We start from the raw sequence: 13,968 nt of genomic DNA on the forward strand, positions 1-13,968 counted from the left end.
TATCCTAATCCAACTGCATTTAAACAGGAGCAACAAAGGGAACAAGAGGCCGTATATCTGTCAATGCTTTTCATTTCTCAGGACTGAGATAAATGGTCTATAAAAGGGGACTCATTCCTTAAATTAGCTCTTAATTCAGGAATTAGAAACCTCTAGGAGCCCATTCGAAAAGAGATGAGGCCTTTGAGAGCTCTCAAAAATATACAGATTTGAGCATAGACTAAGGCCATCAATACCTTCAGACTTCCTGTGTAAAAACATCTTTTGAAAGTCTAAGACTTCAAGGTGTATACACTTCCCAAAGGCAACTAGCACAGAAATACAGCTTTGTATTCAATAGCGAATCTGATACAGACTTTTTTTTTTTTTACAGGAAGTCTGGAACTGCCCTACCATTCATATGTATGCACAGAAGTCAGGACAAGTATTTTTACCTGGAATTGCTGGTTCGCCCCTGAGGTGATGGAGATTCCCTCTTCACTGTTGGGCTGTGCTTAATAACTGAAGACTTCTGATCGACCAGGGCCCTCCTGTTCCCTGTATGGGAGAGAAGACAGGATGAGAGAACAGTCATCAAAAAGGCAATCCGTACCCATGGCAGAAAGAGACATTAAAGTCAGCTAGTGCTCCAGTTAAATTACAGATAATAGACTTCAGACAAAATGGAAACTCAGAAAAGCAACAGCATATACCGTATTCTAGCATCACACATGGGCAGAAAACAGTCATGGGAACAATGCAGAGAGGGAAAAGATGGTAATGGAAGCAGGAGGTGAAGGGCAAGAGAAGCTTGGCTGCTCTGCATGCAGTTCCATCACAAGAACCATCTTTGGATTAGACACAGTATGTGTAAAAGCTCAATGCATTAAGGGGTGACTGGTATAGATCATGTGATACTGGTTACCTAGTGAGAAAGTTCGCCCAAAAGGCAGGCATAGAGGATGCTGGGAATTGTTACATCATGCACAGCACATGCTGTAGGGAACCCACCTTCATTGTTTACAGGGCCAGCTTCAGTAATAATCTCCATTATAGTATTTAACCCAAATACTGGGACACAAAATACACAATTAGTAGTGTACTACAAAATCTCCACCACCTCCAACCAAAAGTCCAAGTTAGCAACCAGCTTCCTCCCAACCTTCCCTCAAAATCAAACCCAAGTGACACTACAATAGGAAGGTTCTTGAAGCCCCAAAGAGAGCATGGGGCCAGCCAAATTTATGAAACAGATTGGCCAAATTTCAGGGTCAACGTACTGCACCTTCCATTTCACCAGCACTATCAAAAACATGTGCCCAATTGAGAAAGTGAAGAGATGTGCATGAAACAAAAACTAAAGAAAGGGGTAGAAAGAGCTCATGGAGCAGTGATGAAATGGACATTACAGAAGAACAATTCCAGCTTCATCTTCCTGAGTGCATGTTTGTAACTCTAAGGGAAGTGCAAGAGTTATTCAGCAATTTAAAACTACACAACAGACAGACAAAAAAACATTTAAAACAATCATATGCGGAAGGGAAACTTCACCCAGGCCAGCATTTACACACACACGCAAGCATTTATACGTGTGCAAATGGACTGAACTACGTTTCAACACTCACACCAAAGGTCCTGTTGGGCACGTCTATACAGCCCCCAACAGGGAGCCACTCAGCCCAGGTTAATAGACTTGGTTACCAAGACTCGCACTAGTGCTCTAAAAATAGCTGTGTAGACAACGCTTCAAAGTTGCTGCTCAGGCTGAGGCTCAAGAGCTAAAGGCCTAGGCATGGGAGTGGGCTTCAGAGCTCGAGCCCCAGCCCAAGCAGCAACTTCAAAGCGTTGTCTACACAGCTGTTTTTAGAAGTCTTTGATCTGGGCTGTGAGGCTTGCTGCTGTGGGCTGTGCGGACATACCCGTAGAGTTACAACTGTGAAGAAAAGAAGGGAACAAATTGCAGGAGATGAGAGGAAAAGCATGAACATGGAATGGTAAAACCCATCACTGTTTTCTTCCAATGTGTGGAATCAATAGCAAGTTTAACTAAGACAACATTCTTGTACACTGCCCAACCCAGCCATGCTTCCTACCTTTCACAATTGCACGTGGGAATACAGCCAATGGGTAGAATGTGGATTCCCAGAGAGTAATTGTGCAAAATCTCCCCTAACATTTCCACCAGCCCAGCCCTATCCCTCCTCATTTTACACTCAGAGCAGGATTGCTCAGTCCACAAACAAAAATGGAAGTTAACACACAAAACCCAACTTTTGGCCTTTGTTACTACAAGGTCAAAGGTCAGCAAAATGTCATACCAACCTTCATTCAAATCCCTTCCCACTTCCAGATTAAAGTAATCTTTACCGATGAAAATGATGAGGGGAAAAATAAATAAAATCAACGAATTAAAACAAAATAATAAATTCTAATTATATATAAGAACTTAAAAAGCAAACAAATCCTTTGCCCAGCTCAGCAACTGAAAGGTTTCAATGCAAAAAATAATGAGAAGCCCTGAACCCCCTTCTGTTATCAATAACCACCTCCAGGGTTAGCCATGCTGGGGCAATTCCCTAGTGTAATAATTTCTTCAGTCTCTAGTCTATATTATTTTAAGGCATTGCAAGGGAGAAGGAAGTATTCTGTTTACAGCTGTATCCAGGAGCTTAGGGTCAAATCTTCACTCCTGAACAAGAGCTACTGTGCTAACATTTTGCCTCTCTTTAGGGGATTTTTTATCTGAAAACTGAAAAAACACTTTACAAACATTATTTAAGCCCCATAATCTCCATGCGAAGTAGGTGAGCATGATCTCCATTTTACAATTGGGGAAACTGGGACAGTGCTGAAGTGACTTGCGCAAATCTATATAGCAAATTAGTGGTAGAGGAGGAGTAGAACACAGAAGTCCTGGTTCCTACTCTAACCACTAAAGCACATTAACATAGTACAGGCAAGGAAACCTCTCCATCCCACAAAACACCCCAAGTGATAGGAAGAAGTCCTACTGAGAAAAATCAAAGAACTATCCAAGATGAACACTAATCCAAATCCCCAGAATGTCTTACACCCCCAAAATGCCGTTTTGAGGGTGAATCCTTGGACTGCTTGGCAGCCAGAAGCATTGCAAAGGCAATAGCAGGCAAGGAGAGGAAGTGGTTACCTTTCAGGCTGGGGAAGGGAGTGTTCTTGTCTCTCCCAGCTTTGGTTGGTAGGGCTAAGTTGGACAAACTGAAACTTGTGCTGTGGTTCCTGTACAGGCTGCCTACAACAGAAGGTGAAACAATCAAATGTCTCTAGTGCTCAACATACACACTCCCCTCACTCTTCCTGCAATTCATGCTTTTGTTCAGATCTCAGTAGCTCCACATCCCCCACTATTGGGTTAACCCTCTATATTCTCGTGTGTCCCAAAAACCAAACATGCCCCCTGCTTATAGTTTTTCCTGCTAAAAGTCAGATTTTTTTTAAAGTCTGTATCCAAGCACCTTGCTGATGCTGCAAATCACTTTGGTATAGTAATATCCCACTTTCTTCTCTAGGTTTAGAGACATCACATTGTGTCTTCAATGCTTCCAAACTTGATTCTCTACCTGGAGTAATTTACTTGGTACCATTTGAGAGAACAGAATTCCAAAACGATCATGAAAACATGCAATCCTGAGATGGGGACTATGAGCAGGGCCTCATGTACTCTGACTCTGGAATCTGCTACAGAATCCATTTTTGTCACAGAATTGTGCTCCAAAATCTGAGCTTTCCATTTTTTTAAAACTTGTGTTTCTAGCACTCATAGGCAGTACAAAAAAAAAAAAAAACCCATGAAAACATGACTGATTGTAACTAACGCACTGACATCTGCAGATAGCCTGAAATAACCCCATTCATATGAGCAGGGAAGTTAACTGCCCTGAAAAGATGATCATTTAAAGATCAACAATTCATTATTTTATTCAATTTAAAATCTTAGAGGAAAGGTCCTCTCCTGGATTGGTTAAAAGATAGGAAACAAAGGGTAGAAATAAATAGTCAGGTCTCAGAATGGAGAGAGGTCGATAGTGGTGTCACCCAGAGGTCTGTACTGGGGCCAGTACTATTCAACATATTCATAAGTAATCTGGAAAAAGAAGCAAGCAGAGAGGTGGCAAAATTTGCAGATGATACAAAACTACTCAAGATAGTTAAGTCCAAAGCAGACTGCGAAGAGCCAAAGGGATCTCACAAAACTGGGTGGCTAAGGAACAAAATGGCAGATGAAATTCAATGTTGATAAATGCAAAGTAATGCACACTGGAAAACATAATACCCACACTACATAGAAAATGATGGGGTCTAAATTAGCTGCTACCACTCAGCAGAGATCTTGGGAGTCATTGTGGAGAGTTCTCCAAAAACATCCACTCAACGTGCAGCGGCAGTCAAAAAAGCTAACAGAATGTTGGGAATCATTAAGAAAGGGATTATTAATAAGACTGAAAATATCATAGTGCCTCTATAAATCCATGGTATGCCCACACCTTCAATACTGTGTGCAGATGTGGTCAACCCATCTCAAAAAGATATATTGGAATTGGAAAAGTTTCAGAAAAGAGCAACAAAAATGATTGGGGTATGGAACAGCTTCTGTAAGAGGAGAGATTAATAAGATTGATATGTTTCGGCTTGGAAAAGAGATAACTAAAAGAGGATATGATAGAGGTCTATAAAATCATGACAGGTGTGGAGAAAGTAAATAAGGAAGTGTTATTTACTCCTTCTCATAACACAAGAACTAGGGGTCACCAAATGAAATTAATAGGCAGCAGGTTTTAAACACACAAAAGGAAGTATTTCTTCCCACAAGGCACAGTCAACCTGTGGAACTCTTTGCCAGAAGATGTTCTGAAGGCCAAGACTATAACAATGTTCAAAACAGAGCCAGGTAAGTTCATGGAGGATAGGTCCATCAATGGCTATTAGCCAAGATCGGCAGGGATGGAGTCCCTAGCCTATGTTAGCCAGAAGCTGGGAATGGGTGACAGGGGATGGATCACTTGATGATTACCTGTTCTGGTCATTCCCTCTGGGGCACCTGGCATTGGCCACTGTCAGAGGACAGGATACTGGGCTAGATGGACCTTTCGTCTGACCCAGTATGGCCATTCTGATGTTCTTACGCTGCACCAATTACCATGGTATCAGAACACATCACTATTTAACTATTAATCACTTTAGCAGAAATATCAAGGTAATGTGTTTATCTCACTACTCCTATGCTCCTCTAAGTGTCAAAAAACCCAGCTACCCTCTCGCACAGCTTCTACTTCATCCCTGAAAACTTCTAGTATTCACTCACATGTCAACAGAAAAATCTGCAAGATATTAAAAATTGTATATGTTGGGGTAGGGTAAACAAATTGAACTTAATATTGAAATAAACAACATGGGGGAGCTGCATTGATTAACTGTTTCAATATAGAAAATAAATTCTCTAAATACCTCAATTTTCAAAATTTTAATGAAGCTGCCTCATAATTTTCAGTCTGCTACACCAGAGCACCAAAGAATCCAAGGCCCTTTCTACAGAACGTAGGCCCATATTACTGCAGAGTATGTAGGGCACTGTAAGGATAACAGGTCTGTGACTCCCAGAATGACCTCTGGCAGAGCTGGTGAGAGATTGAAAGCTAAGCTGCCATCTTGGGGAAGTTTCAAATTGCTCTCTCTCCCCCTCCCCACTTTACAAACACTAAGGTAGAATCTCCACAAACACTAAGGTAGAATCATTAAAACCAGTTTAGAGGAGGCAACGGTACATACTGGCAAAAGACATAAGGCTCCCAAAGCCTTCGCTGCTGTTGTTGGAGATGGTGGAATTTGGGGAGCTGCCTCGTGAGTCCGACTCCACATCAGAGTCATTGCCCAGCTTTAAACTGTTAGGACGTAGTAGCTTCTGAGACCTGGGGAAAAAGTTCAGCTGTTACTCGCACCCCTGTACAGATTCCAGCTGCCATTAAATCCAACACTTATACAAGCTTCTAGGACCCATTCCACAGCAGTATGGGGCTTAAACAGAGGAAACATGAGGCACAAATATATCCATGTTCATGTTTCTATTACCTGCCGGAAGCGCACACCATAATGATTCTGTGTTAAGAACCCTGAGCATTTTTTTTATTTTTAAATAAGATCACCCATCACTATGGTATCTGAGCGCAATGCCCCTTGATTCAGTGATGCAAGTGTTCATATCCCAAACGCGACTGGAGATTTCCAAGTTCCTGCAGCCAATATCTAAGGATGACATCCTAGAACACTTTCAGGAAATCGTCAGTAATTGTGTCAGCCTCACAAATTTAAACAAAAGTCTGCAGTTAGCGTCAGTGCCCAGCCAGGAGGGGCTGCAGCTGCTCAGCACCAACTGGAGGAGACTATAAGGACATGCGTGGGATGTAGGAGATTCCTGGGGAAAAGAATGCTAAACACTGAAGTACTGGAACTAACAAATTTAACCTCGCCACCCCTTTACTGAAGAGCAAGTGATGGGGGAGCCTTACCGATTCCCAGTCAGATTCTGGTTGAATCTTGGGGTGTAGCTCTCTTCCTGATCCTCATCCTCTTCCTCAGTAGGAAACCCATACTGTGGTTCAAAGTATGGATTATCATACTCTCGTTTCTTAACCATTCCCTCCACAGAGCTCATGCTGCCAGCTGGGCTTTCACCATCACGACGTTCCAGATTCATCTTGGGGAAGTTTGGTTGCAGCGGCAAGGAGGGAAGGTGATTTGAAAACCCAGCAATCATCTTCTCCTCCATCTCCGCTGAATCTGCTGACTCCTGTGGACCAACCAATTCATCCATTTATCAATGTACACTCCCACAGAACTATAGGATAGAGCAAGAAAAACATTCTGAGGGACTCTGCATACCATTCCCACTACCAGCTCCTCTAACCTGGGCTTTAAGATCTGCAGTAACGGTGCTTTGATGACCTTTCTGGGGCTTTATTTTGCTGCCTGACAAATCTTATTAAATATTCCCTTTGTTTCAAGCGAATTGCTCTGTATCCCACTATTGTGCGGTAACGGGGATAACTTCCTGTTCTTGTTTTCTCTGCTCCCCTGGCAAGTCTGCTCTTTTTCATTTTTCTTTTTCAGACTACGTAAAAGCAGCTCCTCCCTCAGTCTCTCCCAGGATCTGTGTCATCATTATGTTTTCTCTCCATGGGCAGAGCTGTACCTGCTATTCTGGGGTGGCTCCTCCAGGTTCACAGAAAGCAGCAAAGTTGCCTCCTTAGTTTTATATTCTATTTGCCCAGAGATCCAACTGATTATTAAAGTTTCCTATGACCCTTTGATGCCTGAGACTCACTGTTTTCCAGAGATCCTCCCAGTTTGTGTCCATGCTTGAGAGCATCATTTATACTAACTCATCTCTGGCTTGTAGCCCTCACCATCCAGCATCTCCAGCTCACTGCTACGCCTGCTTCTGTTCTGTGAGCTTGCCACTTCTCTCACTTAGTGTTCCCCACTAATCTGATCAGATTTAAATTTACAAAGTCTTCAAGGCCCCTGCAGTATCCCCACTCACTACAGCCTTAAATGCCAACCCCCTTTGAGGGATTTTTATTTAGCTGGTATTTGTCCAGCAAATACAAGAATATGAGTTACCGATATGGATGAGTCATTAAATTACTACCCCTCACAAGTATAAAAGAGTATGAACCTTATAATGAGAGTAGTTCATCAAAATATTTGTATATATTGGATGTCTGACTGAAAAGCATATTATATTTTTTTATATAGAATATCAGGGTTGGAAGGGACCTCAGGAGGTCATCTAGTCCAACCCCTGCTCAAAGCAGGACCAATCTCCAGATAGATTTCTGCCTCAAATGGCCCCCTCACGGATTGAACTCACAACCCTGGGTTTAGCAGGCCAATGCTCAAACCACTGAGCTATCCCTCACCTTGTTCACCTTAGCCTCTAAGGATAGAACAAGAAGCAATGGGCTTAAACTGCAGCAAGGGAAGTTTAGGTTGGACATTTGGAAAAAGTTCTTAACTGTTAGGGAGGTTAAACACTGGAATACATTGCCTAGGGAGGTTGTGGAATCTCCATCTCTGGAGATATTTAAGAGCAGGTTAGATAAATGTCTATACGGGATGGTCTAGACAGTATTTGGTCCTGCCATGAGGGAGGGGACTGGACTCAATGACCTCTCAAAGTCCCTTCCAGTCCTAGAATCTATGAATCTTCTTCACTGTCTACCCTCTACCCACTAGCTCCATAATTTTGCCATACCGGCTCTCCCATTCCCAGAACCAACCCCACACAGTGCCAGAGGGGTGAGGGAACTTACTCTATCAGCTATAAGGCTTGGTGCCTCATTCCTAACCACGGGCTGATAGGGATAGGAAACACAGGTGCTTGTACTGGAAGGAAACTTTTCTAAAGACCATAATGCTGCAAGCAAACTCAGCCTTGTCTATGAAGAGGGTGAAAAATTCATCTACCCAAGTCCATTTAGTAGGAGTCACCCTCACCCCAATTCATTTGCCTAGACTCCTCCCTCTCCAGGTCCTAGCACCCTGTGCCTGAGCTTGCGTGTGCAACAGTCCTAGTACACACATGATTCACCCCATGGATGACCGTGCTGGGGCTGCTACTGGCTGTAGTGCTGGAACTTGAGCGAGGCTGGTTGTTGTCCAGGGAGCTCTCACTGTCCAGAGCCTGCGCATCCAGATCCCCTGAATATTCCTGGAAGTCATCAAACTCCACCTCACTGGCATCACCCAGGGCTGCATGTGTCAGGGGGTCAACATCTGCAAACACACCACCAGGCATTAGAGACTGCTCACTACTCCAGCCTCTTGCCTAACACATAGTACCAACCTCCCATGAACGAACACTACTCAGTGCCTTACTGTCCAACATGGGAAATGAGTTGGGGTTTCAATAACAGTTTCTTAAGGAAGAAAAACTACTATCCCAAGAGAAACTCTTGTTGGCAGCCTCATCAGAAGCCAAGGAGAATTCTCTCTCTGCTCTCTACTAAAAATGGTTCTTTCTGGTCAGGGCTGATGATCACTGAGTACTGTGAGGTAGGGGGAAGCTTGCACTACTGGTGCCCATGCTGCACATCTTCTGCAGATAGAGCACGTTAGTTTCCTGGGTTGTTAAACTAGCTCCTGTCACCAATACTACATTCAGTTCATTCCTCTCCCAAAGATTTTTTGGAAAGTGATGCTTACAGAAAGGAGAAAGTTTCGTCCTCTGACTGTCCCAGGCTGCAGCAGAATAGGCTGAGTCTCTCTCTCCTACATAAGAGCAGACCATAATCTACCTGCCTCTCACTCTGAATGAAAGACTCAGAAGAGGCAACTTTCTCAAAGTGCAGGTGAATGGGGATGGAAGATCCATACAGGCCCAATCAAAGTGCAGCTTAGGAAGTTAGTTACTCACTTGGGGTATCGCCATTAATGTTACATTTCATCATCTCGCTGACAAAGTCACCAAGGGAGGAGTAGGAAGAACTTGAGTCATCATAATCCACGCTGTCGCTACCACTAGGATAAGAGAGAGAGATGAGAGGCAGCCAAACAGCAACACAGGAGCTGGATGCTACAAGGTATGGATCGCCAGCACTGCTCTATGGCCATTCAAGCTTCATGCTGCACTGATCCCTCCAAAAGGGTCATAGCAGCGTGGCTGGCCACAAGCCGGAGGTAGAGGCTAATTTTTAAGAGAGCGCACTGTGACACTTTGCATCTCAAAGTAGCACCCTGGAACCCCCATATTCACCACTGTCATATAATTATGATATGCTTTGTACAAAGTATGCCTTGTGAGGTATCATTTTAAAATTCTTGATCTGTTGAACATTAATATCCTGTTGGCTTTTATGTGCTATCATTATATGTGAAGTTATGAAGCATTGCTATATGTGTTACTGAAATATACTGTGAGGTTGGGAGATGCCCACAGCCAACCTTTCAATTGCAACGAAGGAGCTGCCAGATGTGCTGAAGACCCATTAAAGGGAATCCATTCTCACAATAGCCCTCCCAGAGACTTCTCAGAGAGAGCACGTATGCAATGGAGACTGCTTGACCAATGGGGACTGACTGATCCCCACATCACAGCAAAGATCTTTCCAGCAAGCTGGAAGAAAATATAAAAGAAGGGACGTGACATCATCACTCTTTCCTCCCCCTCCCCCAACTCAACATCTAAAAGACAAAAACTTTGAACTGGGGAAGGGTGGTCTCAGCCTGTGTAATAAGGAACTGTAACCTGCTTGTGCCATCTTTCATGGTAAGATACTGCTTGATTCAAATCCTGTATAATTTGTAGAATTTAGATTGCAAATTTATTTTTATTTCTTAAGTAACCAACTTTGATCTCTATGCTTGCTACTTATAATCACTTCAAATCCCTATCTTTCTATAGTTAATAAATCTGTTTTATATTTTTCCTAAAACAGTGTGTTTTGGTTGAAGTGCTTGGGACATCTCAACTCAACTTACAAAGGCTAGTGTGTGTCCATTCTACATTGAGAGAGTGGCAAACTACTTAATGAACTTGCACTGCCAAACAGGGCCTTGAGCAGTGAAGACAGTACAGTTTTGGGGTGTAGAGCTGGAGGAAATTGGCTGGAGCCTCTCTATTGATGGTTCATGAGTGGCTAGGAGATCATTCAGTGTAACTCAGTTGGGTGTGTCCCTGCCTGTGGATTCTGTGTAAGTGCAGTATCTATCAGAGGTTTGTAGCTTGACATCAGCATCACAGTGTGAGAGGCAACCCAGGTTGGAGGGTTCAGGGGATCAGCAGTCCCACGGTTCAGAATGGACCCCTTCACGAGCACATTTAACAATTCTAGGATAGGTGAAGAGAAGATGTGAAGAGCAACTCACTGGCCCTCATCAAAGTGGAGTGAACTGAGCACTTGTAGCCATGGACGAGCGTTTGAGCTCTCAGGAGAGAGGAGGGGAGGGGAAAGCATGAGGGAATCAGAAAGCACAAAGCCCTTCCTTGATAAACTAATAACAGACCACTTCCGTTAGTGTGCTTGGTGCTGCACAGACCATAGAGAACAGACAAGGTCCTGATCCGAAGAGCTTGCAAGCTGAGAGACAAACAAAAAACAACAAAGCAGAGACACAGCTTTGGGGGCTGGAATAGAATCACCACTCAGAAGGGCTGCAGCTATTTATGTTTTATTAAATTCATGAATAGTTCTTCTCAAGTGGTCGATTAACATTGAGAGGCTTCATGTAGCTGTGTGTTTTGAGGCGGGATTTGAAAGAAAGGGGGGATACTTGTTGCAATAAGGGAGGAAGAACAATCCATGAGCAAAGGGCAGCATGGAAAAAAGCAAAGAGAGGAGCATGGCAAAAGGGAATATAGAAATCCAAGTGGACCAAAAGGAGTAGGATGAATCAGAGGCAAAGGCAGAGTGATGTTAAAAAAATGCTTGAAGGTGAAGATGAAGAGTTCATGAAAGCCAATGAAGGGAATCTGAGGCAGCTGTGACACAGTCAGAGCAGCGAGGAAGAAGAATTACTTTAGCAGCAGCAGTGCTTTTTATAGACTGAAGAAACAAGGTGGGAGTCTTTGAGGTCAGAGAAACAGGTTGCAACAGCAAAGCAAGAGATGACCAGAACATTTACAATGACCTTTAGTTAGCAACTGAATAGTGTCATGTTCCCCACCAACCTGTCATCAGTAGGTTCAGAATCTGTTTCCTTCTCTATGGGGACACTCAATGCCTCAGCCAGCTGGGAATTGCTATCATAGACACGGTAGTGGATTGGTTGAAGCTGGTGAGCATACCATTTTGGTTTGTCACCAATCAGGGCTGGGTCAAACATGTCTGCAAAGAAAACAGGAAAAAGGAGAGTTAAATGAACTTAGTTATTTGTATTATGGCAACAATGAGAGGCTCTGATTAAATGGGGCTTCATTGTGCTAGGCATTATAAAACCACATAGGAACAGAGAGTCCCTGTCCTGACAAGCTTACAGCATGCAGACAGACAAGACACAAATAGGTAAAACGAACAACAGAGAGAGGGTAACAATGACAATAATCCAACAGAAACTCACAACCAACTGGGACAAGGAGGTTTCAGTTCAAGACTCATTGCATGGACCCTTACTGGAAAAGACGGTCCCTTCCACAGCAATAGGCTCCATTGCTGGAACAGTGTGTTGTCTAGCCAACCTCTTTCCCAGCAGTGTCTCCATATTAGAAGCTTCTGCATTAGACAGGCTGAGTGGAAAGGCAGGACCAGGACTTACTGTTGTGGATTCTTTGAAAAGCATAATTAGTTGGGTTGAGTGACCACTCTCCGAAGTATTCCACTGCTTGTGTCCTAGACAGCTTGTCTGCGAAAGCTGTCTGCTTTGGCCTAGACGCAAGAAAAGAATTGGCCTGAAAGGCCACCACAGGCCGGGGGAAGAGACGAAGGGTGCGGGTGTGCATCTGGAAACCATGCAAAACGTTTGGTGAGTTGAAGAATCTCACCATAGCAACCCTAAGAAGGAAATAGATGGTAATATGTCAGATGCAGACATGGAACCTCAAAGGGCAGGTCTACACTAAGGGTGGGGGTCGAACTAGGGTACGCAAGTTCAGCTACGTGAATAGCGTAGCTGAACTCAAAGTACCCTAGTTCGAACTACTTACCCGTCCAGACGCCGCGGGATCGAAGTCCGCGGCTCCAAGGTCGACTCCGCCACCGCCTTTTGCAGTGGTGGAGTACCAGAGTCGACCGCGGCGCTTCCGGAGTTCGAACTATCGCATCTAGATCAGATGCGATAGTTCGAACTCCGAGAAGTCGAACTCACCGCGTCGACCCGGACAGTAAGTGTAGACTAGCCCACAGGGGAGGGGGACAGACAGGGCCTTTAAATGTTACACAAAAGGTAACATTTCCACCAGGAGTGTTTCCAAAAGGGAAGGGTGATACAAGATAGGAATGGGAACATGTGTGACTCCCACTGGGAAAAGGGATTCTCTCAGAAACTGCTTTGGTTTAACTTTCCTTTCCCTTACAGCAAGTGCTTTGTATGCCCAACTCACACAAGGATTGTCAGCCCAACCAACTACTTCTGGCAAAGAAGCCCCTTCATGGCTGATCATCCCTTATACCAGCCAGTAGAGTTGCTAATAAGACGACAGGTTTCTGGGGGTTACATTTCTTACAGTGAATATGACTGGTGGGAAGCAGCTAATACACAGGCACGTGAATTAACCTGAACTCACACTGTTAAGCTGCTGAGACCTAGGAAGGGCAGCTGAGATAAGCTATGGGGAAATGCAGGAAATGAACACATCACTTTGATGTCTCAGTCATCATACAGTTTACTAATACACCCATATCTTCCTCCTTATCTGTCATTTCTAACTGATAAGCCCCTAGCCTATAGCAGAAATTCTTATTATTAGTCCCTAAAAGCAAGATCTTGCACTTTGTCCTATTAAATTTATGCTGAAATAAATTTGTTAGTCTCTAAGGTGCCACAAGTACTCCTGTTCTTTTTGCGGAGACAGACTAACACGGCTGCTACTCTGAAACCTGTCATCCGATTTCTATTACTCCAGTACTTAAGGTCATCCAATATTCTGGTCCTCCACTGTAGTGATGATACCTTCCAACTTTGTGTTATCAGCAAATTTTATTAGCACATTTCTACTTTTCGTGCCAAGGTCATTAATGAAAATGTTAAACAACATTGGTCCCAAAAGCCACCCCAAGGACCTCCACTAGTATCCTTCCTCCAGCCAGACAGTTCTCCTTTCACTACAACCTGTAGTTTTCTCTCTGTTAGCCAGTTCCTTACCCACCTCTCCAGCCACTAATAATTTCCCATGTGGCACCATGTCAAACGCTTTACTGAAGTCCAGATGTGTTAGATCTACTGCATTTCTCTTATCTAAAAAATCAGTTATCTTAACAAAAGAAAGATATCATATTAGTCCGGCATGATCTACCTTTGGTA

General features: G+C 43.6%; 1 protein-coding gene across 35 annotated transcripts in view; it reads right to left on the bottom strand.

Moving 5' to 3' along the window:
* Positions 1-13,968, bottom strand: part of MADD (MAP kinase activating death domain) — a 119,360-nt gene that overhangs the window by 66,442 nt on the left and 38,950 nt on the right. For 18 of the 35 annotated variants that reach the window (XM_045016243.1, XM_045016266.1, XM_045016261.1 and 15 more), the window contains 9 exons: positions 12,265-12,500; positions 11,681-11,837; positions 9,428-9,531; positions 9,217-9,282; positions 8,594-8,787; positions 6,519-6,799; positions 5,782-5,921; positions 3,146-3,247; positions 435-537 (listed from right to left, as the gene is read on the bottom strand). In XM_045016243.1, the coding sequence (XP_044872178.1) occupies positions 435-537; positions 3,146-3,247; positions 5,782-5,921; positions 6,519-6,799; positions 8,594-8,787; positions 9,217-9,282; positions 9,428-9,531; positions 11,681-11,837; positions 12,265-12,500 (1,383 nt within the window). The remainder of the gene's footprint in view (positions 1-434; positions 538-3,145; positions 3,248-5,781; positions 5,922-6,518; positions 6,800-8,593; positions 8,788-9,216; positions 9,283-9,427; positions 9,532-11,680; positions 11,838-12,264; positions 12,501-13,968) is intronic. The other 17 variants (XM_045016271.1, XM_045016260.1, XM_045016259.1 and 14 more) reach the window with 3 other exon arrangements.

The sequence above is a fragment of the Mauremys mutica genome, chromosome 4 (genome assembly GCF_020497125.1).
Source record: "Mauremys mutica isolate MM-2020 ecotype Southern chromosome 4, ASM2049712v1, whole genome shotgun sequence".
Taxonomy (NCBI): Eukaryota; Metazoa; Chordata; order Testudines; family Geoemydidae; genus Mauremys; species Mauremys mutica.